The sequence below is a fragment of the Pinus tabuliformis genome, chromosome 7 (genome assembly GCF_031772625.1).
Source record: "Pinus tabuliformis cultivar Carrire ecotype Pingquan chromosome 7, CPIR1, whole genome shotgun sequence".
Taxonomy (NCBI): Eukaryota; Viridiplantae; Streptophyta; class Pinopsida; order Pinales; family Pinaceae; genus Pinus; species Pinus tabuliformis.
The window spans coordinates 577,574,528-577,601,096 of NC_142293.1; the positions used below are offsets into that span (position 1 = coordinate 577,574,528).

Consider the following 26,569-nt stretch of genomic DNA (forward strand, 5'->3'; position numbering starts at 1 on the left):
TTTTTTTGAGGCATCTCCATTTTCAGAGGGTGCGCAATAACGGTTGCTTCCTTATCACTGTTCAAGTGATCTGATTCATGAAGATGCTTATGTTCGCTCTTGGATGAAGCCAAGGTCATGGTTGTGTCTCTTTCTTCTCCATTCAAGGGATCTAGACAAGAGTGGGGAGATGGCGAAGGAGGAGAGATCCTAGAGTCTCTGAGAGGAGATGGCACTATGAGGGGTTGAGGTGAGGTTGAATGACTAGATTTGGCTATGAATGATTTTTGTTGTTGCATGTTGTCTTGCTTGTCAGATGAGAAATTCTTAGATCCTTTTCAATATTTTGGGTCTTTCCATCCTCGATTATTTTCCTTGGCATCAGGGGGTGAAATTCCCTTGAGAAAAAGGACAAGCTTTCTGGAGATGACCTAGCTATTGATAGGACCTACAACGGAAAGTAATGTTTTCGTAATCCAAAGGTTGCAAAAAGGTTAGACCATTCTAATTGATGAAGATCCTACTAGGTAACTCTTTGCTAAGATCTATTTCAAAATAGATGTGTGCAATGGTTACAATACCCCTCCCAAGCTTGTTTGTATCTACCTTAATAAAATGGCCTAGTGAGTTTGCTACAGAAGCTAAGATCTATAGAGTTAACAAATTAATGGACATATTAGGAAGTCTTACCCAAATTGGAATAGCCAGAGTTGTCATGGAATAAGAGTTGAATTCAGGAAACCATGGTTGAAAGTAGAGCCTAGAGTGGTCCCAAAACCAGAGTCCTTGATAAAAAACTCTTTGACGATCCTCTTGATTTTTGAAATAAACCACAAAGAATCCCTTTGAACAAAATGTAGATTTATATTCGAGGACCAAGTTTGATGTACCTAATCTCAAAGCACATATGTTGATGGCCATAGCCCATTAAAACACGAAATTTTGACATTTTGGTCATAGGTTAAGCTACAATGATTAGATTGGGAGTCTTTCACCTCTATAATTGGAATATCTTCTACTTGTTCTACAATGAAGGCTAGCCTTGAGATATCTTTGGGAGTCAGTTGCAAGAGCCCTAGCTTTAGAGCATACTTAAAGGATTATGATTGAGAGGAAGAGGGAACACTCTAGCCTTTGGCTCCTTCGTTCAATCTTCAAACTATAGGGATTAAGGCATCCTTGGCTATACCATAATCTTTGAGCAAAATCCATTCTTGAAGCTGCCTACCCCCATGTAGGAGCCACATTGAGATGGAAGGGATTCTTGTTCAATCTTGAATTCTGGCTGCGAGTGTAAAGATAAAGTTGGATAATTTCACCTGTAGACAAAGTGTACCCCCTAAAAGCGACGTCAAGAAGACCCAAAATCTCGATAGGTTTGAAGCAATGGCATCACCTTGGAGGAGGGAAGACCCTTGTCGCAAAAGAAATTCCTTGTGGTTTAACAGATCTAGAGCAATGACACCAAAATGAGGGAGCTTCATATGAAGGGAAGAATCCTACAACCGAAAATCCCCCAGAGACAAGGCGACGATTGAAGAATTCAGGGTTTACATTGTGATCCTAATATCATAGTGATATTCATTATGTTATTATTATTTTTAAACGGAAAAGATAGGAATTTTTATATTAATAAAAGTCTAGGTTTTAGGTCAATACCCTTACATTAGAAACCTTATATCTTGAGTCATCCACAAAAGGGAGATCTTTGAATGACTAAACATAGTGTTTACTGTCTCCATTACTAACAAAAATCTTTAGTCGAAAATGATGTGCTCCATAGATTCTACAGAAAGAGCCTAACAAAAAGCAATATTTACAAGCTAGCATAATTGATAATTACACGACAAGAGCAAACTAATATCCACAATAAAAAAATATTTTTAGAACCACAATGGGTAGTCACCACAGGCCACGTTCAAAATCTTCCGAGCCATGAGCTCAACGAGTCCTTCTATGCCCAGCACGGGCTTCAACATCTCTACCCTCCTCAACATCCCTTCTATCACACACACTTGAGATTTCCAGAGTTACCTAACCTCATAACTTAGTCTATCTAGTGAGGACTCCATGCCAGCATGGTGCTCCAAAAGCTTATCCTCCACAAAGGATGGGAAAGAGCATCATTGTCGCTCTATTAAACTCTCTAACTTGTTGATAGTGGAGCCCAAAGCCTTCATAGAATCCAACAACTTGTTAATTAGCTCCGAGGCTCTAATAGTCTCTTGGAGCTCCTATGATTTATCCATACTTTCCATGAAACCCACCGTGGAGAGAGCAATACTATGCCAACCTGCCTTGAGAGGGACGAGAGTAGAAAGAGCCAAAACACCACTGTTTATAGAGCTTAAATTCCCGGCCCCAACAATGAAGACCTGAGAAAGCGAATAACTTCCATAGAACCATATATAGTTGAACCTGCAACTGAAAGACAAGCCCAACTAAAGCCAACGATTTCCCATCACAGTGAAAATGGCACTAGGACATAGGCGAAATGACCTAATATTCATGCCATACATTGTAATTGAATCCACCCTGCTATGAAGTGAAGGGATCACTGCAGCTAACGAAGATAACAATAACTCAGTTCCAGGGAGAGTTAAGATGATATGATAGAAGAGAATGAGCATCAGGGGCCATTTGTTCATCGGAGAATTCCATTTGTACACATGTCACTTAAAGGATTGAGCCTGACCATACTGTCATGAGACTTTTGTCGATCCATAAAGAGATAAATCTCGGGGAGTGGAGTACATAAATCGCCCCCCTTCAATCCTTAGAAAACAATAATTGTATTTCATTTATGGGATTGGGAATGAGATTTTTGCATTGATTTTGAGAATCCCTTGAGTCAAAATGGACCCTCCTTTTGCTAATTCATCAACGTTTGAGTTCAAATTTCTATATATGTGATAAAATTTCACTTTATCGAATTATGTGAATGTTGCATGTATCATGAGAATCAAAAGGGAAAATAAAGAATTGATAATTTTCTTTGCTTTAATGAATTGCCTTATAACCAATAAGGAGTCTCTAAAGATGATGATCTACTTAATTCCTCGATTTGAGGCAAGTTCCAGTCCTTTCCAAAGGGAAAGGAACTCAATATGATTATCTGTGGCTTTTTTGAGCCCCCACACATATTGCAAAACCATTTGTTCACCAAGGCCAAAAATGACCCTGCCCCTCCCCATCCCCCTCCAACCTCCCCATTCATTATGTTAATTAATAAAATTAAAGTTTAACGATTTTTTAATATAATAATATAATTTTAATATATTAATTTATAATTATCTTAAATTACAAATTATAATATTTATTAAGTCTTAATTTAAGTATGTTAAGTTTTTCTTATCTTATAGGTATATTTGGCAATAAATTTTGCTAGAAATTCAGTAGAGATTTGTTAGAATCGCAAATTTAAGTTATACAATATGGACAATCAAAAGGATGTTAAATCCATTTATACATTTAAAAACACATTTTAAATAAAAAAATACCACAATTTCACCCAAAATTATATCATCACATCATTTTTTATATTTAAAAACACATTTTAAATAACAAAAGATCACAATTTCACCCAAAATTATATCATCAATTTTTTTTTGTAAGCTTGGTAGGACCTCTTTCATTAATTTACTTCAAAACATAGGTTACATATAGAATTCAAATCATTAGGTGGCCTCAACCTACCCAAGGGGAAACTAGATTTATTGGCCACCTAACAACATTATATGTTGTCCAAAAGCAGAAAAGTTTAAGATTGTCAAGCATAGCTATATATGTTTGAATATCATGTAGCCTTCTATATACTAAATAACTAAGATCAAAAACTAGAAATTGTAAGTACTGCATATGACAAAACAAAAGCCAAAATTTAGCCAACCATGCCACTAATCATCTGAATAATCCACTGGGGCTGGATCCTTCACATTGGGTCTTAGAAGTTCGGATTGATGGATGCACAGAATGTGCTGCTCAATGCGGTTGAAGCATCCATTCTGTTGTTGGAGTTGAAACTAAATCAGCTGGAGATCCTTTTGTTCCATAATCTGTCTTGGAATATTCGGCTGGAGGGGTAACTAAAGCTTTGGCTACAATGTTCTTCATTATCCAATAAAGATAGACTGTTTGCTTGTATTGGGAGGACCTTCCTCTGGAGTGGCCCACATCAGGCACCAAATCCTGCCAATCACCCAAATCCACATCTAATTCTGTTGCCTTATGGTTTAATTCAGCTTCCTAACTAGAGATAAGTTGGCGAACCTGAACCGAAGTTCTAGTTTAAAATACATGGGCTGTGTCATGAATGAGCCGAGAGGTAGTTTTGTGGCCCCAACTTCTCGGTGGCTGAGGTTGGGATTGGCTAGTACCACAGTGTAGCCCTTGCTTTCTACCACGTCCACGAACCCCCTAGCTGAAGAGCCAGTGACAGATGAAGGGTGTGCCATGAAATTGATAACCAGAGGACCACTATAATGGCTAACCCCAAGACCCAAGCATTATATTTGCAGTTGCTCGATTGGTGACAAACTTGGGATCCCAAAACCCTCTCAACACAGAAAGACCACTAGGAATGTCCAGGCGTACATACAGATTACGACGAGTTATGAGTCTAACGTCCCACCAATTGTAGGTAAAGAGCAGTGGGTATGGCTTGAGAGATTAAGATTACCACCCAAGTCTCCCCGGGTTGAAGGAAACCAAGATAATCAAAGAGACAAAATAGAACCATATTAAAAAATACTCAGGATATGTGAAGCACAAGAACTAGGATATTGTCATGATCGTTCCCATAAGCAAACCAACATGTAAAAACAAAAAAGTCCCAAATCAAAATACTCAAATATATCCCATGCGCAAAAACAAGATACCAAAACATTACCATATAAAAAAAATTAGACAAAATTATTTATTAATACAACAAATTAATTAATATTATTATTATTTTCAATAAACACTTTGAGTAATGACATGTAACAAAAAAAACAAATTTCCATGTTTACAAACACTTTCACTAACGTAAACAAAAAATCCTGAATACTTCGAAACATTGGATCCGGAAGCATTTCTTTAAGAAGGCATTTAGAATATGGCGTTTTTCATAAAATAATTTAAAGTTAAAATTAAAAGGATAAGATAAAGTAGTAAAAAGGTCGTTTAAAAAAGTTGCCACTCGATTGGACACTTGACATGGAATTCACATGGTCCTAGGACATCATCTACATGTAAAAACTTTGGTCAAATAAGTCATTTTCTCTCATTAAATCTACAAACTTTTAGGAGTGTATAATCCAAACAAGTCATTTTCTAATTAAAATCCACATAATACAAACTCTTAGGAGGTAGAGGGTATAATGCAGATAAGTCTTTTTTTAATGGTAAAATCTGCATTATACAAATTTTAAAAAAGGTTAATTTAAATAATGAATTTATATAGGTGAGGATGGTTTTAGATAGAGGAGGAATGATTTGTTATAGAATTTTGTGAACCTAATGTTTCGCACTGCTAAGTGAATCTATCATTAGAAAATGCGACAATAAATATTTTTCAACCTTAATGATGTATCCATAAACTATATTTAAAATATATATAAAAATTATTAAGAAATGATGTGAAAAATTAAATCGACGATTCAAAACTTCAATAAAAAAACCATCTAAAAACTTCATACCAAATTAAGGTCCCTGGGAAAAGTTATTATTTCGATGTCTTTATTTTTTCAAACTATAATCGGTGAATATATAATTTTGTAGGATGGCATATGTTCAAATTTTAAATACACATGTTTCTAGAGAATAAAGTCTAGGTGGAGACCTGCTAACTACCATTACAACTATTGTGCTTTGACTTAAACATTTTATTAATTAATAAAAATTTGTGCTTTGACTTAAACATTTTTTAATTAATAAAAAATTATAAACTTAATAGTAATGTTTAAAGTCTTTATGAGTTATTCATTTTCTTTAATTTATATAATTTATCATATTTTTATGTATAAAAATAATTTATAGTTATAGTTATTACTAACGAATGAAAAATAATTTAATATCTAATTTATTAATGAGATAATTAAGACTGAATAATTATAATGAAAATAAAAATATATATATTAAATAAATTACCAATATTCAATTTCATATCCTTCATTTTATATTCAAAATATAAATACATATTAATATAATTAATAAATATAAATATAAATATTAAATTAAAATATATTATACATTTCAAAGATAACTTTTCAACGAATACATTTGAAAATTATTACCTAATAAAAATATAAAATTCAAAGCCCTTTACAAAGTTGGCCGGTGCTACCCTTCCAGCGAGAGGAACATTAACTGAAGTGAACGCTAAATTCAGATTTATGCAGGAGGGAACACTACCCAATATCACTGCGATTATCCATGAAATTAAATTAAAAATAAAATGAATGGTTCACATGGAAATGGTATGGTAACAAGTGTCCAGATAAGATAAAATGAAGGGTGGAATGAGAGGAATGATCTGAGAATGACCTTTTTATCTCGTGAGCTGGTTAACTGTCCGGCACACTTTCTCAGTATTGGAATAGCTATGAGTAGTATACTGTAGAGAATATTGTGAGTTGATTCCTCCTTTTTCTACTGAAATCCCAATTGAAATGTTGTCTGCTCATGGGGTTTTAGGATGACCCAAGTGCAGTTTGATCTCCAAACGATCTTAATCTTGTCAATGCTCTTTGTGGGTGCGTCTCATTCTCAGTCTTCCGCCATGTTTCCTGCAGGTTGGTTTTATCACCATTTGAATTTTTATGCTGCAAAACTTCCTCCTTATTTTCAGTCTTTCCGCGTATGCTAGCTGTCTTTTTTTTCTTTTCTAATGATTATCTTGTATGTTTGGTAAAGTAATGGATTTAGTTTATGCTAGTTTATGCATTTAGTTTGTAATGATCATGTGTCTGCAATTTGAGTTGGTGACAGGTTCAATCCAGAGTATGAGCAACGGAGTTGGGCTGGTATCAGCTCCTTTCTTAATTTCAAATGTACCCAACAACAAGAATTGTCTGCAGAGGGATCTTATAAATGAGCTTCATGAAGCTGGCATCTATGATTACGCTCAGAGTCTGGGAATTATTCAGAATGGGGTTATTGTTGTGCAAAATGGTAAGTTTGTCTGTGTCCTCAGCTGTATAGATTGCTTTTCTCGTATTGATTTTGAAATGCCAAAATTGTTCCTGGAAAGAAGCTGATATGTTTGTTTAGTTTTCTTTTAATATCCTCTGACGCCAATCTGGTCTATAGGACCTTGTCTCATATTGATTTTGAAATGCCAAAATTGTTAAGATTTAGTTTCTGTGGTTTAAACTATTTCCTTTATGAAATGTTTTAGTTCGCTTCATGTCTAGCGGGTTCAAATTTATGCTATGGCCGTGTTTTTTACAAGTAATTTGATCACCCATATATGAATCTTCCATGGTAATGCTCAACCTGTACTGGCCACATTTTGCGATTTTTATTTTTTTGAATGACTAAGCTCGTTCTACATTGGCCAGCCTGTGGTCATGAGTTCGATTCTGCAGAGAATCTTCTCAATACATTATGTTGAATCCAAGCCATGATGTTTGACTCCCTTTGGAGTCACTTATAACTACTAACCCCATGAGCTAAAGCCCTGTGGAGTCATTTACCGCATTCATCATATGGATCGGTTGCCTTAATTTCCGAGAGAGTATTTAGGTTCAAGTTTCCTTCCTTTCAATTTTTTCGTAACTAAATTATGCTTGATTAATAGGCATGCGAATCAATAAAATCCTATTTCCATTTTTTTTATGTAGGGATGAATACTGATGAAATTTTTTCAGAGTTATGGCCAGGGGCGGGCGCGTATTCGTTGCCTATCTCTAATGGGACACCTACCACTTATCCACAATTTAACCCATGCCCATCAGTGCCATTGGTTTCTGTGGATACTGGAAGTAATGGTTCTTCATCAAGAGGTAGTGACGGGGCGATGGCCAGACTTGCATCAGACAATATGATGGCGAGGTTGAACCATTTGGATGCTGAAGGGGACGAATTTGAGTCTCCAGGGACAGTAGGGTGAGTCTCATCTTTTCCTATGTCTTCTGTGACAGATTGATTTGAATTTAGTCAGGGATATGCTTAGTTTATGGATTGCTCGTCACTACCTGGATTGTTGTAGCCTTTGGTTGAAATGTTATGATTTTCCTGCAAATAAATATTCTGCAATGGCTTCACATGTTACTATTTTTGCCGGCTAATTTTAGCTTTGGGTTGTGAATGGCAGGAGGAAGAGAAGACGAATTCATCGATCCAGTATTGGTGTAACTGGTGGCAGAGGACTCCGGCATTTCAGCATGAAAGGTGCTTGCTCTGCTTGCTTAAGTTAATTTTTTCCATCTCAAACATATCATTCCCATAATTATCTGATCATTTGCAGATAAATAGATGGTATTTATTTTTCACTGTCATGAATGATAACAGTCGTTGTTTATGGAAGAAACCTTTTTTGTTTGTTTCATACTGTCACTTGCAAAAGTGCAAAATTTCCCCAAAAAGGGTAGTTGTGCATTTACGTTTTTAATTTTATTATGCTGTTGGTGTTTGACTCAATCTGTTGTTTCAATGTTCATTACATGCAGTTTGTAAGAAAGTGGAGAGCAAGGGCTGGACAACATACAACGAGGCACGTAAATTATCAAGAATGTAATTTGAAATTATAGTATGAATGGCAAAATTCTTATTTTTACCCTTTTCTGATTTTATTGGTCAAAATTCTTCTTTATACAGGTAGTAAGGAATGGTAACCTTTTATTTCAAATCATCTTTTCCTTTTTTATTTTTTTTGTCAAAATACTTCTTTGTAGAAGTAGTATGGCTTTACTTCCATTTTAAGCAGGTTATCTAGATATTTTATTTTTATTGTAGTTGTTGCATATATTACTTCATGGAAAAAAAGTACATCATAGATCTATGAACAGAGAGTTACATCGCATCAACAACAGGGGTATCAGGAAAATCATTTCCTTTGTGACCGTCCATGAGTTCTTTGGTTGAGAAAAGCTTGACTGGGAGATTTATCTTGCATTAGTATATATCGTGCTAAACACTCATGTCAGGGAAGAAACACGTTTTAGATGTCTGAATTACTCTCCATTTGAACTCACCTCTTGAAATGAATAATCATGCACATTGTCATGCAACATTCTTTTATGATCCAGATCTAGTTTTCTTTTTAGCCCATATTAGCATTTTGTAAATTGAGTATTTAATTGATGTACATGACTCGGCACAGCAATTCATCCTTGAGATATGAGCAACAGTGTATCTTCATATTTCCACCAATTCATCCTTCAGATATGAGCACAAGTGTATATTTATATTTCCATGCCCTTATCTAAATGACTATTGTGAATTCTATCTAATATTTAATTTTCTATGTGCACTCCCCATATATGCTACATCATTTGCTTGGACCAACTATAGCTGTTCCTTGACTCGGAATTTCTATGAATTTTCTTATGTAATGTCACAATTTTTCACATTTAGATCTTCTTGATTTGATTTCTGTGCATTTTCCTGTATAATGTCATAATTTTCTACATTTAGATCTTCTTGGCTTGTTATGTTAGTAAGCGCATTCACCAAATGGGATTAATGTTTAGCGAATACTGTTTTCAATGCCTATTTTTTTTTGTAAGGCACAGTTTAAAGAGGTGACTTTTTGGCTTTTTTGGCCTACATGATTCTTGATGAAATTGTGATGTTTGGTTGTTCAAATTGCATTTTTGAATACAGAAATTTTAATGCTTATTTATTTGTTTTTATATCCCTTTTTATAAAGAGCAGTCTAACTAGGTGTCTTTTTGGGTTTTTTGGCTGGAATTTAGCTACATGATTATTGATGAAATTGTGATGTTCTGTTGTTTAAATTACATTTTTGAATACGGAAATGGATTCAATGCTATCAAACACCAACTTAAAACTACCATTTTCTCGATTTCTGCCCTGAGTAAAATTGACAAAAATTTCTGCTGAACACTACTATTTTTACACTTATAGTCATGGTCTATTTTGGAACAGGGCTTCCAGAATTTCCATTCTTTAAGAGAGAAAAAATTATGGATGGTCTAAATTTAAAAATGTAAGAATATCCTTCATTGTATACACAATTTAACGGATGAAATTAAGGGTTTCTAAACAGTTTTTCCGTTCCCGACCTCCACTATCTCCTGCCTATAGAGATTCTCACCATTACACATGGCACATAAATATTTTGATTCCTATCTGCATTTATCAGCCATTTAATTTATATGCCCGTCCTAGTTTCAATAATTTTGGATAGCCGATTATTGGTACCTCACTTGACTTCTATTGATATATTGTATTGTTGTTGATTTCAGTTTCCATTCTTTGAAGATCATTATTTATTTCAATTTGGATTCTTTCAAGGGCATTCTCGGATGTTATACATCTGCCTGATGACGTGCAAATTCCATTCTTGACATTGTTGGTATTCAAGAGTCTGTAAATTATTAACAAGAGCAGAGAAATAATGAAAATATTAAGAATAACATAAAATACATGAAATTTACATGGTACATCCACGGGGCAAGTTAAGATATTACTAATCAAGAAGAATTTACAATCAAACTTATGAAAACTATTATCAATTTCGTAAACGAACACCATTAAAGTAACCATAAAATTTACTTAAATAAATTTAGGCTTCTACATTTTCTTTTGACTAATTGTTATCCCACTCTAGTGGACATCTATCACACTCTGAACTGTTCCATATGTTGATTCACACCCAGTGTGAGTTTTACTTGTGACTCAGGTGTCCCACATCTTTATTACAGTCTACTGGTTCTCCTAGTTCTTCTTTAATTTGTTTAGATTTATGATATGCTAATGCATATTTTGTAAGATGTTAAAAGGGAACCATCTTTTTTATATCATCTAAGAAATTCAATTTGCTTTTGTTTCACATTTCTTCCTTATATCTATGTTACCAGAAACGAGAAATGGGAAATAAAATGAGAAACAAGAATGGTACGAGACACGGAGTTTGGAGGTTTCGCATATAAGAAACAAGGAGAGAAAAAAACAAGATTAAAGGTGAACAATATAAACAAAGCATTAATCATAAACATCCAATGTTTCTGCTTGTGAAATTGTAAAGAAACATTCATAAATATTGATTTAGTTTTAAGAAAGAAGTGATAATTTTGTAGATCCAAAAATTTAGCCAATCATTAATTCCAAGAAAATAGCAAACATTTATAAGAATAAGATATTTGAAATATAAATAATTAAATGCATAATTTTGAATATATATGTATTTCTAAAGTCACTTCTAACAATTCATATGCAAAATGCAAGTAAACCTAATAATTTAGATTTTCAAGCTCATTTTCTAGAATGGTTGTTGAGTTTGATAAAATTCCAAAAGCATTATTTTGGTCAGTAGACTTCGTAGTATCATCAAGCATGTTTTCAACATTGTCTTGTAGCACCTCAAGTGGAAGCTCAGCGTCTCCATCATTTTGTGAACCACCATAATCCCACATTCTCATGGTCTAGTTTTGTATCCTAGTTGTTGTCGAGATGACAAGTGTAGATTTGAGTGTACAAAGACCAAATCTTGTGCCATTTTTGTGCATGGTGATTCCTCTTTGTTGAATGGATTCACTCCAATTTTTTTCACATGCAGAGGAACTAGTCACTTGCAAAATAAAATTAGCATTATGTTAGCCATAGTCATTTGAAATTTTAAAAGGAAAACAAGTCAAAATGAACATTAGACTTAATTGTTTATACAATAAATCAATACATTAAAGATATTTATTATTGAGCATACTTGTGAAAGAAAACAAATAGCCAACCGATGATGAAGGGGTCCTTGTACCATATTGTATTCAGAAGTCTATGGGTCCAAGTTGTTCTCTATTGTATGCACAATTTTCATTTGCAAAGTGGTTCTCTGATCTCAAGTACTTTCCTAGCTCAAGCCGTAAAGCAGTGCGATCCTGACGATCGTAACACTTACTTATAAAAGTGTTCCAGTTCTGCATCACCTCTACATTTGAAAATGGTTTCTTATGAAACCATTTAGGATTGAGTAGGAATGCAATTGAATGAAGAGGGTTGTGAGGCATTTTCCACCTTGTCAGACTAAAGTTCCCACACTTCATTTCTTGTGTCTTTGTTGATCCTAGAATTTTCATCTTCCATTATGTGATGAAGTTTCTCTCCCATTTGATCGATACTCTTAAACACATTCCCTAAGCATGGTTGATCACTACTAAAATATGTGAAGGTTGGAAACAATAGGTGTAATGAGGGTGACAATATCCTCCACTCTCCTCCAAAAATCCTCTGAAGAAATACCAATAGTAATGTCCTCAACTTTTGGGCCATCCCTAATATGAGAACCCTTCCACCTTTGCCAATCTATTGATACCACCATCTCTCTCAAAGATTGATGCATTTTAATAAGGCATTGAAGCATAATGAATGCAGTTGTAAATCTAGTCTCGACACATCGAAGAAGCTGAAGTTTTTCATATTTCCTATAAATTGCTATGGATGCTGCATGATTAACAATAAAGTGTTGTAGCATCTTTGCTTCAGTTATAGTTTTATCAACTCATGCAATTTTATTAGTATCTTTCAGGGGCAAATTCAAGCAGTGCACAGAACAAAGAGTCCAAAAAATTGTTGGATATTTATTCTCAATCAACCCACTAGTAAGGACATTGTTTGAGGCACTATCTGTAATAATTTGGACCACATTTTCTCTTCCAACCTCTATGGCCTCTTTGAGGAGACCCATTAGATATGGATCATCATTTGTCTTTCTTGTGATATCATGGGATTTTAAGAACATAAATCCTTTTGGGCTAAAAACCAAAATATTGATAAGGGGATGACGGTTGACATCTGTCCAACCATCTAAGACAATGGAAACCCCAGATTTCTTCCAACTATCTTTAATGTCATGAAGTCTAGCTTCAACCCGAGTCCTTTCTTCAGATAACATTGTGGTTCTCATCTTTTCATAACTAGGAGGCTTGTAACCTTTAGGAACATTGTTAACTAGATCTCTTACCATTTCCTTCCAATAAAGAGAGCTACAAACATTGAAATCTATGTCATTTGCGAAAAAAAATCATCCAATGGATGGATCAAGATTTCCCCTCCCTTTTACATCCCATAAGTTTTCAAGGTGGGAAACAGAAACTTGATGTTGAGAATAAGAGTGTGGACCACCAATTGTCAATCCACTAGGATTGTTGTTGGTTTGAATTAAACCTTTAACAATATGTTTCAACTTTTCAAGTTCATTAAATTGCTTAATTAGAGAAGCTTTCTCTATTTTAAGTACATTGACATAAAGTTGTTTGTTATTTTTTTTCCATTCCAAATAAATGCCATCGAACTCTTCTTACATTCCCTGATTTCTATATTTTACAATAAGGGCACAACCAAACCTTTGAACTAGTGGTTCCACTTGCTCCTCCACTATAAGATTGAGTGCATTTCACAGCTGCCCATAACCTTGCTTCAAAGGCTTTTTTTGCTTCTTGATATTCTTTGCTTTGGATTTTTTTTTATGCCACTGTGGAAGATTTATGTTGGGAAATGGGTGGTCTACTTTGTGACGCTGATGAACTTTCTTCCATTGCAATGGGAAATGAGTGGAATAAAAAATAGATAATTCTCTGCCACAACCAATTTTAATTTGCACAATTTATATTTGAAAATTAGTTAAGAAAAAAAACAAAAATAAACTGATACTTAATTAGAAAAGTATAATTAACTAAAAATTTGAAGAGATAAATTTATTCACATGCATAGTTTGATGTACTACATGAGGGACTATACTCCTAGAGCAATCATAAATATACTCATGAGGAACAATACTGTTTTAATGTAGAATTAATGGACCAGGGAGTTGGAGGAACTCTTGAAAGCAGGCCTCAACTTCAAAACCAAGTGCAGAGCTATTGAACAGTGTCATCAACTGCCAAAGAAAAGTCATGTCTCACCTTGGGGAGATTAAAAATCGTATCTATAGATTTCATATATTCTATGTAAAGTGTTAAAATGCTATTTAAGACTCTTGGACGAGATGGCAAGACTGGTTCAGGTACCATACGGTGAAACTTGCACAACCTTGATTGCAAATTCTATGCCATTTGGAAATTCAAAGCTCGAAACATTCTTGTGGTTAGAAAGTTTCAGAACATTGTAAACTAAAACGAGATTAGTAAAAAAATGTGGGTGGACAAAACGTTTATAATGACAGAGACAACGAAACTGATAGTTGGTGACCACTACCTATTTTGAAGAAAACCCCAAACTACACCATTTCTTTTTATTTCACCATATTGATTCGAAAAGATTGTACAGCCTTCAAGTAACGACATATTATATGATTATATTCTAGTTTCCTCCCTTCAAAGATTTAAAGTTGATTCATTGAAATTTGCTGCAAATTCAACAATCTTTCTGGTCTCTCACCTGTCGAGCCAAAACCCGAACTGTCTCGCATTTCCCTAAATGCGTCTTTTACATATTCTCTTCCTTTATTCCTAGTTGGGGGCAGGGGAAACGGAAGAGTGGCATTGGATTAGCTACAGACTTATCTGCTAAAGATTTCTCCAAGTCCAAAAATTTGCTATACAAATTTCAAATCCTCCTTGTGCTGTGTTGAATTTATTCGTCTTATTTCTCTACTCAATTGGGATTCTTATTCAACGTGACAACTTTTCTCACCAAACGCATGTTATGATAACTTTTCATGCTATTAAATGAGAAATTGTCTACCATTTCTTGTAAACAACCCATTCCTCTTGCATAATTTTGAATCTGAATGGCTATTTTCCTATCTGCTACGTCTTCACTGTTTCCAAAGCAATCTTCTCCTTCTCCGTCTTATGCGGCCACTGCTTGAGGCTTGAGCATATGGGCTCAAACTAGTCTGCATAAACAATATGTTATTATGTCTGACGACCTTGTTTTCTGCCTGCCAATCTAACAGGGTATAGCCGTCTAATGTTAGGAATGATTTGTCATACAAGTTCATTCCCAATGGAAATACAAGGTCAAATTATTATAACAATAATAGAAGACAACAATAGAATTGCATCAAGACCTTGCCTGCTTGTTGTAAAATACGTTTTACATTTTATTTAAACAAGAGAGAGTGCATCATACAAATTGCATCATCAAGCCAAATCTTGGATATGCAAGCTACCCCCACTACATAGGCAAGAGCCAGTATATCTGTTTTGGCTGAAACTTCAAGAGAACCAACGTCAAGATAATCTTATATCTGTTCTCAAGATCTCAATCCTATCTGCAATCTGGATTTCTGTATCTGATTTGAAACTTTTATTTCCAATGAAAGCAACAAGGGGAATGTAGTACTCAGCAGTAACCTCATCCCAAAAGGTTATGGGCACTTTCCAATCTCACAAAACCAGACCATTACCTAATTCGAATGAGGCATTCATCACACCAATATTAGTAATATGTCGCTATTTGCCTCGATTGGGATTGCTTAAACTACCTATCATTGATTGATTGCTGTCTGTAACTATTAATGATTATAAATTGACATTACCATTTTCATTCCCAACACTACTACGTTATTAGAAAAAAACATCAGTATATACTATAAAATATTAGGATGATTCCTATGTCTGCTTACAGGAGATCACACATTGTTATAAACTATCCCACAACTGCAATTCACTAGAACACATTAACCAAGAAAATATACATTTTAATAGTATGATCAAATTACGATATCTTGTTGAAATAGTATGATAAAAATGTGAAGAACATACATGTACAAAAAATCTAGACAACAGTGAACTGGAGTGCTCTGGAGAAACCTTTGCCAATACGAGCGTAAGTTTTTCATTCCACACTTATTTTGCATCTTGGGAGAGAATATGCTCTGGGATTAATAAAGGAGTTTGGGATTAAGTTTGGTCTATCTCAACATGAGCGTGGTCAACTCTCGTTGACTCAGGTCAAATGCACGTGTGCACTTTACATATATGGATTCTTTATGGCTGAAGTATGTCATAAAGGTCTATTTTGTTTTGGATGTGAAATTATTCAAGAAGGCTGAATTTCGTATCTCATTCTGTCTCTGTGGATTCCAACTTTAAAACCACTTTCTAGAATAATTTTACATGAGACGCAACTTAGAAAAGCAGTGTTAGTAATTCAGATGGCAAGAACATCTGTCTTTGTTATGGCTATTTTCAATAGACTGCATAAAAGCTATTTTCAATAGACTGCATAAAACATAGGTTTATGACACTCATACCTTACAGTTTGTTTTTTGTTATTCAGGTTGCATCTGAATTAGTGGCTGAATTTGTGAATCCAAACAGCACACATTTTTCACAAGATCAGGTTGGATATACGGAATTCTTGCACAGGCTTTCATTTTCGATGGTTTTTCACTGTTATTGCAGTTAATCTTATTAGTAATTTAAATATCTGGCTTAGCTTATAGAAGTCAGATCAGGCTTACAGATCGAAAATGAAATTTGTGCAGCAACAGTTTGATGAGAAGAACATTAGGAGGAGGGTGTATGATGCACTGAACGTACTGATGGCCATGGACATAATATCAAAGGAGAAGAAGGAGATTAGATGGAAAGGGCTACCTACAACAAATCTAAGTGACATTGAAAGGCTAAAGGTTTCCTTTTATCTTCTTAATTTATTTTGGATTCTATTGTATCAAACGCATCGAGTGTACGCATAAAAATGTACAGTATATCAAAAGTGATAAAAGAAAATACAATACTTGTCAAGCACCCTATGCAGTACATAAATGTCTGGATCATGTAAGTTGAGAATCAAAGTTTAACTTACTGTTATTTGAAGATGTTTATAGACTGAGCGAAAGAGGTTGACAAATAGGATTGAAAAAAAGAGGGCTTATTTACAGGAACTCAAAGAACAGGTAAAAAGGTCTTTTCTTTGTTGCTGATTCATGAGCTCTAGTAATATATGCTAGACAAGCAATACATTTGTCCAATGCAGTATTTCTTTGTCAACCCTTTAAGATATCGGTTTAGTAAAAAATAATATTTTGTCTATATTGGTTATTTTTGGTTAAAGATAACAGGCCTTCAAAATCTAGTACAGCGGAATGAAAGAGTATATGGGTCAGGCAATAGTCCTTCTGGAGGTGTGACATTACCATTCATATTGGTGAAGGTATGAACCCTATCTTCAACATCTTCTACATTGTATCCTTAATGCAGCCCTCATCTTTATATTTTTAATTAATAATTATTTTACTCTCATTTTCCTGTCTTTCATTAGCCTCATTGGTTGCTAAAACCTCCAGTACAATCAGAAATTGTAATTTCTGTCTGTGCAATTGAGTTCATTATCCGTTTATTTATTAGTTTCTCCTGTGATTATCATCTAGCTAAGAGGTCCTAACATTGATTTACCTTGGATGGAGTACATATGCTCTGAATATGGTAACAATTTTGCTTACTATGGATTCATTAAATGGACCGACTATCTAGCTCCCACTGCCAATGTCTAAATGTAGCCAATATGGGAAACTGAGACCTGAATCACATATATATCTCTTCTAACTTGGTTTGCTTTCTCTTATTTCCTAGTCAGATAAACAGAGGAAGGTGGTTGTTTTCCCATTTCAACTTAAGTCCTCTGCCTAATATTATGTTTTATGTCCCTTTTCTAGTTGAAGCTATACATGGGAATCTTCTGTAGTCTGTGATATTGAAAATCATGAGAACTGTATCCCAGTATTCTTTAAAGCCTTTTCAGTATCTAGCTTAATCAAGCATGAATGATGAAACTAAAGTCATCAAAGTATTCATTATTCACTTTGAAAGCTTCATGAAATTTCACTGGCCAGATGTTTCAAGAGAAACCTCATTACAGTACTTAGAGTTGGTCTAGGCCTTTCTTACATATTGTACATCTGAGAATGAATCGAATCATAATGAAATGGATAACAATGACAGAATGGATAGGCAAATCCCAAGAAAGCAATGAAGAACCCTGATTCAGAACTGGTTCAGACTCCAGAGTTATATCCAGTTCTTTTGGCTGGTTCTGATTATTGAACATGCACATCACATGGGCATGATGGAAATAGTTGAAATCTATACATTGAGATATAATTAAAGATCTTTCATAATATTGGATAGATAAATCCAAGATTGTGAAGAGGGTGATATGAGGAAAATTTTCAAAAGAGAAATAGGAATCAAATTGAAAATGAGCATAGGATTCTAGAATTGGAAGTTTAAAGTTCAAACAAGTAGATGAGACAGAAGTTAGTAAGCCTAAACTGGCCAGTGAATGGCCATCTTATTCAGGAAATCACGAGGGCATTGTGGAAATCCATGCACTTGACAAACTGGATCTTCCTTTATACATTATGGATAAAATCAGATGTGAAGATGATGGATTATATTGTTGGACTTGCTCTATCAGAAAAAAAAAAGGTAGAAAGAGAATCAATAAAGGATACTGGGACTGGAGACTTCCAAGTCCAGATATGTCCCTTGGTGTGTTAGAAAACTTAATTTACTCACTGAATTCGCATATTATTCAGGAAACAAATGCATCTAAATGTTTTTGAAATATTTTTCAACCTAATCCTGTCCAATTAGGCCGACTTCCATCATTGGACAAGCAAATCATGGGGGTATTATGGAAAAATTTGAAATCTGTGCTCTCAGAAAGCTGATTAAGATATCTCTTTATGTTCTATGAGTAAAATATAAGTTCTAGAGCTGATGGATCGAATTGATGGCCTCACTTGTGAGCACAGTTATTTAAAAGGAAATGGTCATACAGTGAACATAGGATGCTAGAAGTGGAGACATAAACACCTCTGATAGAAAACCATGTCGGGAAGGGTGTTCTTAAGGGGATAAGTTGAAGACATTCCTTTTTCTGTACCATCCTTGATATTCTAAGAGCATTCCGTGTTGGTTCCTGGTAAATATTGAGATGTTCTTGCCTTTGATTTTGGCTTAGATTGCTAGTTAATAGTTTTATTGGGGGGTTATCCGAAGAAATGGTGGTTGGTGCTAATGAGGATAGACATGATGCAGAGCAAGGGTACAGTTCTTGAGGGAAAGCAATGATGCTCGATGCAGGGTAGAGATGATGAAGAGCCAAGGTACAGTGCTTGGCTCAAATCAAGATATGGAAAGTCACATGTAAAAGTTCAGTACAACCTTCTTCTTCCATAGCTACCTCTGGCAACTCTACTAGCTTTCTCTTTTATCTTGTTTTGAATAATAATGGGATGGAGAAAAAAGGACAAGAAGAATAGAATGGAAGAGGAGCCCAAAGGAAAATACAAAAGCAGCTATTCCAATATGAGGAGAGACGAATACTATGATCTTCTAGTTTATATGATACTGCATTTCCAGAAGAGGATATCCGATAATAAAATCAAAAAGTATCTTTGTTTGTTGTTAGGGGTAAATTTGGTCAAGAGCTTATTTCAAAATTGGGTTAGGTCAGTATGATTAAAATTGGGCATTGTGCCTGAGGTGTTTCAGTAACATGGGAATGGTGTTTTTGATTTTTTTCCAGCATGAACATATGGAAGGAAAAACTTTAAAAATTAAACTTTGATTGTGTGGGAACACTACTCTAAGCCTATTCTTTGGTCTCTCAAGAAGACTAAGGAGGCAAAATGGTCATCAGAACCTTTTATGGGTTGAGTTTAGCACTTTGGATCTCCATTATTGGAAGTTTCTAACCCAAGCATTGAAAAAATTGGAGGAATTGTATAGGGTGAACAAAGGTTTGGCTTCTGTAAATATAATTTTTTTTTGCCTTTATTCAACTCAGAAGCCAGAACATCTACCTGCGAGGACAGGTGTCAGAGTAAGGGAGAATGTAGCCTTCTGTTCCTTAGTCAAAATAGCTAACAGACTGCCTGCTATCATTATGAAGAAATGGGCCATTTCATAGAAAATTGTCCCAAATTAATGTGGCATTCGTTCACTGTGCGGACAACGCATGGCTTGCGGTCATAATCAGTTAATTAGTTAGCCAGGGATGCATTGCATGCCACTATAAAATGCTGCATACCGTGTGCGATGAGAAGTGGAACACTACCCCACAATATACACTAGCAGTAAAAATTTTCAAGTGTCTGGGGAGTCATGTGTTGTAACAAATCCCATTCTGAATTGTTTAACTTGTCTTCAATGTTGAGTAAAAAGTTTGATGCACTGTGGGTCTTGGCTTCACAAATTTGATAATGCATTTGGTAGCGTCATAACCTTCATTTGTCCCTGTGGTCATCATAAATTTGATTTTATCTGATGGTCACGGTGCATGTTGGAGGTTGTTTCTGACTCAAGTTGATGATAGGGAGTTAGAATTGCAAGGAGAATGATAATTGGGAGCGATGCCAAAAACTGATGGGAAACAAACATTGACAACTATCTTTGATGTTTTCCAATGAGAAATAATCTCTCTGTGACTCAAACTGGTATACTATTTTTCTCAGCTTGGTGATCAGAACTTTTTAGAGGAGCTCCTAGAGAACTCTTTAAATAGATAATCAAGAAATATGATGAATGATCCAGCATTAAGAGTTTAATGGTTTCATGATTGAAAGAGAAAAGAATTAATTAGATGCCGGAAGTTGAATTTACCTGAGTGGTTCAACAAACTCTTGGAAATTTTTTGATTGATGAAGCTAGTCAGAGTCCAGACATCAGCTTCAGCTGATAAATGCCAAGAATAATTCTATATTGAATTGCAAGAGCATTCTTTTCACCCATGCCAGCTTTGCTTCACCTTTGGAGCGACTGTGATCACATCTTCACAACATGAGTGAGTCAGGTTGGTATGTGGGAGACTCAAAGTGGCCATAGTAGAAAAAGATGAAGGGTCGAGGAGAACTAGAGAGGGTCCAAGTTGAGGCATAGGAATTGAAAAAGAACAGAAGAGAAGACAGTTGCAGAATATACTAGCAAAAGGAGAAGACAATGAGAGTTCTGTGAGTAGTGGCTCGAGTATTAGAGAAATCATGGTCGACCTATTGACAACAGAGCAGAAGAGAGATTCTTGGAAACAAGACTATAGGAAGATTGCTTGACAGATGTTCAAGGAAATGTTACCCTTTTGCCAACCTATTGAATAGAAGACCATAGAGAGATCTACCAAAGAAACTAGATTTCTTGAAGCAATACTTCGAACGTGAGAGAAAATATATGTTCTTGGACCTGGTTCAGACAAAATAATGATGTGAATTAAACAAGAAGGTTGAGATACAGGTACCATAACCATTATCATGTCATAGCTCAGGTTCGCATTTGTTCATGGTCCTTTTAAATGGTTGTGCCATTTTATTACCACAATATTGATTCCATTGTTCAAACTTGGCAGAGATTAAAAGAAAGGTTGAGATCGGGGATTAGAGTTCCCAGTCATGACTGACTCATTTTTTTTTGGTAGAGGAACAATCAAGTGAAGAAGGTTCAATTTTTTTTATCCTATAGTAGAATACTTATTAACATAGAGTGCCAGGTTGACATTTAGTTGAGTGAAATTCAACATAGTAAAAGCTTGAATCAGTTCAAGAATTTGGACCAAAGGCACACAACACTGTGGTCTTCAGAGCTCTTATAAATCTATGAGACATGCAACCTTATTCGTGAAAAGTCCTCCTAAAGGTCTCTGGATTCAGCTAGTCATGCCTTGGTCAAGCTAGTTCTTAGAATGCAATGTTGTCTAGTATCTGAGGCACAATCATTCACAATGTGTAAAACATTGCCTATGGATTAAAATATTCATCTTTAACCTGTCATCAATTTTGTCTTACAAGGTGACTTGTCTTACATCTATGTTCTCTTGGAATGGAGTGCTGAAAGTGTTGCCATCTTGTTATTCATCTGTAACTCTAAAGAACCATGGATCACTTCACTTTTAACTGCCCTTCTATTTACAGCTACCTGCACCACCGCCTAAAATCAAGTTTCCTTTTTATAGATAAACACGTTTCATAACTCTGAAATTCTCCCTTTTAAAATTTATATCAAATAAATTGAGATAGATCCCACATAAAGGAGTGCATGCGAATCAGCATTCAGAATTTGCTCGATGTTTATGTTGGCTTATGTTACTACCACAAAAGTAGAGTTAAAAAGTTTTGATAACCTTATTTTTCGTTACATAATTATGTCTACGTTTAAACTTTAAGATTTAATTAAAAATAGTTTTCATTTTCACTCTAATGAAAGGTTGTGATTAAATAAATTTATTAAGTTAGTTTCATTTTATAAATGGGTATTTGTGATTAGTCGCATTATTAAAATGTTTTTGGAACCCTAAGATTTGAATTCTTCACAACCCCGTTGCCGGTTGTCTTTCTTGCTTGCATTAGGGTCCAAAGCCATTTTGTAATTTATGGTTTTAATGATATTTATCTGCCCAAACAGACTCGTCCCCATGCAACTGTTGACATTGAGATCTCAGAAGACATGCAGCTAGTTCACTTCGACTTCAATAGGTAAACCCCTCTTTCGGTTCTATTTATGACATGCTAGTGAAGCAAGGTTAGTGCTTGATCTCATGGAATTCCACTGATTTTTATTTTACATTTGTGGCCATGTCTGGTGTTGCAGTACACCATTTGAATTACATGATGATGCATTTGTGCTGAAAGCAATGCGATTTTGCAAAACACCAGATAGTAATGGTCCAGTTGATGAAAAGCCAGACAACGAATTTATGAAAAATTACTCAGTTCTATCAACCACGCACAGGGGTACCTCATCCCCTCATTCAACAAGGACAAGTGATACAGATTCCTATTCTCTCTCAAGTATTCCTGGGAAAATCTGCTCTTCCTCCCCTGACCCAGGCATAATAAAAACACGTATTAAGAACGAGAACTTTATATGATGGTCCATGAGCTTGTTGCCAAGCAGCTTCAGCTTTGTACTAGTAAGTGCTCCTGCTCTGATGGGAGTCATACTCAGACCGAGTTTATATGTATTGCTTCTTTTCATTTATACCTGCTTGTCATTACTTGTATAGTATATATGTTTCAGCATGTGGGCTACCTGTTAGCCCAAGCGGGAAGAGTTATATATTGAATTGAGAGAGTAAGAAATGTACATTATTGTGATATAAAGAGGAATTTTCTTTATATTCCAAACTGTCCTATTAGGACATTAAGCAGTCATTTATAGACTTTATGCAGTCTATTCGTGTACTGAGCTCTTCAGTTAAAACCAGAAATATGTTCAATGTTGAACAACGAGGATCACACAGATTGACCCTCTTTTTTTCAGGTCGAGAGGATTTCCTTGATTCGAGTTTTGATGTCTGTTAATAAGTTAAAGCAACTTATTTTCATTTGCATGCTTGTTAAAATTTATACACCGAGGCTAGACTACTTGAGGGATGAGATTGGACTTGTATGTTTCTCAGATTTGGGCTAGGTGGCCAGGACTTTGTATATTATTTGTTGTTTCCTATATATGAACTGTTACATGCCCTAGTGGCTATGTTTTGATGTTGGGGGATTTGTTTTAAAACCTCCCTTATTTTGATTCTGTTTGTGGTGCCTGAGGCTGTTTCTTTTTATAAAATGCCATGTACATTATTATTTAGATTAATAGTGAAAAGAAACATTTTTTAATAGAAATCAGTGTGAAAAGAAACATTTTATAACAGAAATTATGCATACATCATTTCCCATATGTTGTATATCAATCTTTATTTTTCCATTATGCATGAACAAAGAATATTTCTATTTGGGGTTCGTTCAAGAGTGTCCAATTTTAAGTTTTAATTATTAATTTCATTTTATTGTAATAATTAAATTATTATTATGCACTGACAGGGATTAAGTCTAAACCTTTTCTTAAGTTTTAGGGATTAAGTTTTTTTGAAGTTTTAGTGAGTGCAAAATTTTTTTCAAACTTTTTTCAATTTAAAAAATGTGTAATATGCAGGGTTGCTACTTAGTACCGGTCTCTTGTGAAAAAGTATTTGACAGCTAATTTAAAGTAAAAACAATAAAGAAATAAAATTGCTTATATGGTTGGAATGGGCAAAAAATTGGTCAAATTTTGATTTTTTTTTATTGCAAATATAGATGGATTCAACACCGTGAAAAACTTAATATGGAGAATTCAAAATTCAAACTTGTGATTCTAACAAATTTGGGCAATTTAGACCTAAAATTATTTTGGAAAACCTCTAACAAATAGACTCAATCATCCTAATAAAATAAGTTCCGCCTACTTTCGCAAAGATTGTAGAACATGACAGACAAGTTGACTAAACAAAGTTAAAAAGCTCGCCAACGAGGGTGGCAAAAAATACCTTTTTTATTTGTGATGTCGAAAGATCTTTCATATGTATCATTAGATTAGCTTGATTTGCAAACGAGGGATTTCAAGAACATAATTTATGTAACATTAATTTGCAAACGAGGGATTTCAAGAATATAATTTATGTATCATTGCAAACTAGGGATTTCAAGAATATAATTCGTTTTTAGAAGTGAATTTTAACTATTTTAGATTTTTTTATTTATATTTAATTGGTTTTTATGATATTGATTCTATTTATAGAATTTAAATAAAAAAATTAGAATATTTATCTATTTATGGTTTCAGAAAGGCAATTTAAATTAAAAAAAATAGCATTAAAAAATAGTTTTTTTATGATTTTAATTCCATTTAAAAATTTAAATAAAAAATTACAATATCTATATATTTATGGTTTCAGAAAGGCCATCTAAATTAAAAAAATTAACATATCTTTGAAAATCATATCAGGGAACAAATCTAACTTTTATACTTTAATGTCAAATTTAGCTTTCGATGCTCCAGAAACATGGATGTTAACCATGGTTTAAAGTCCATGCTTAAGAAATTGTGGCCAGAGACATCGAGTGCTAGCGAATCATACTAAGTGAGTTACGTAAATGTCATATTAAAGTATTGAAATCCTTAATCAATGTTTGGTGTGAATTATCAACCTAGTAAAAAAACAACTGAATCACGACAAAGATGATATCGTTATACCATAATGACTTTATTAATTATAGCACACTTCATTTAATTGGCTCATAGAAAGACTTTAGAGATACAAAAGTTTCTGTATAATTAGATTTATATAATGAGGAGTGGCTTTTTTATGAAATGGTTTGAAAATAAAGATTTATATGATGAGGAGTGGGTTTTTTAATGAAATTGTTGGAAAATTAAATAAAATATAAATAAAGTAATATGTTATTGATTAATAGTGTTAGTTAAGGTTAATTATATTTATTAAAAATAATATAATCAATGGATTTAAGAGAATTTTTTTTATAAAATGAGAGTTGACATATATGTAAAAGGAAAAAGAAAAAAGAAAAAATTTCCAGTGTTTGAGAGATGCTAAATTAAATTACATATTGCTTTCAAATTTGGTCATAGAATGTAGATGGTAGAGATTTAACTTTCATGGAATATGGCAGAATAATTTTCACAAATAAATGGTTAAAGTTTGTTACACTCATAATAGGGCTTCCAAAACTAAAATTTAATTATCAATAATTATTATGTGGATGGTAGGGATTTAACTTCCAACAAATATACTAGAATATTCATAGTAAATAAAGGGTTATGATTTATCTCTATATTAGTTATGCTATTTTAATTAATTTATCTCAAATTAATTAATTAAAGAAAGTGTCATATTGGCATGTGTTATTAATAAGCCATGATATTGTGGAAAAAGCTATTTACAAGTTAAGAATTTCCATGATAAAATGGAGTGTATCTATATGGTTAAAAATAGAGTTACAAGTTTTTTGAAATGTATATATTTTCAATTTATATATTAATTCTTTTTATAATTACTAACAATAATAATTTAAAATAAAAATTCAATATGGGTAATGTGATATTAGTGTATAATGGAATAAGTGCTTTGATGCTTATAAAAAATTACCAATGCATTGATGCTTATCAAAATTTACCAACCATTTAATTTATATGGTTGCACTAATTTAGCATGATATATAACAAATATAATATATAATATTTACTTAATTTATTAATGAAAATTACGATTTTTCTGGAAGAAAAAAAACAGTGGCAGTAATTTAAAATGATTTGAAATATGAAAACAATAAAATAATCTCTTATAAAAAATATCTTAATCTTACTCTGAATACCCCTTTAAATATAGTATAATCTCCAAAAATCTTAATATCATTGAGTTGAATACCTTTTTCTTTAAATATAGTATAATCTCCAAAAATCTTAATATCATTGAGTTGAATACCTTTTTCAATAGCATAATCTCCCAAAAAAATAAAATAAATCAAATAAATAATTTTAAACAAGATCGATTAAACGTTATCCAAATCAACTAATTTAACTTTTATAAATATCTTAAAAATATATATTAAACTCTACTCAAATGAACTAATTTAACTTTTGTAAATATCGTTTATAAAAAAATATTTTTATCTTATTAAGTCTAAATACCTATAATATAGTTGATGTTAGTT

The 26,569-nt window shown here is 33.8% G+C and overlaps 1 protein-coding gene across 2 annotated transcripts; it reads left to right on the top strand.

The window, feature by feature from the left end:
• The first annotated feature begins 6,505 nt into the window (after positions 1-6,505).
• Positions 6,506-23,573, top strand: LOC149248737 (transcription factor-like protein DPB). 2 transcript variants are annotated; one of them, XM_089458539.1, is made up of 11 exons: positions 6,506-6,752; positions 6,949-7,131; positions 7,830-8,067; positions 8,276-8,352; positions 8,631-8,674; positions 16,366-16,428; positions 16,574-16,720; positions 16,919-16,987; positions 17,146-17,244; positions 22,488-22,558; positions 22,674-23,573. In XM_089458539.1, exons 1-11 carry the CDS (start codon positions 6,656-6,658, stop codon positions 22,951-22,953), a joined length of 1,368 nt encoding a protein of 455 aa, XP_089314665.1. In that variant the 5' UTR covers positions 6,506-6,655; the 3' UTR covers positions 22,954-23,573. The 2 variants fall into 2 exon arrangements, with proteins under 2 accessions (XP_089314665.1, XP_089314666.1); XM_089458540.1 differs by having other exon boundaries at positions 7,842-8,067.
• Positions 23,574-26,569: the final 2,996 nt, after the last annotated feature.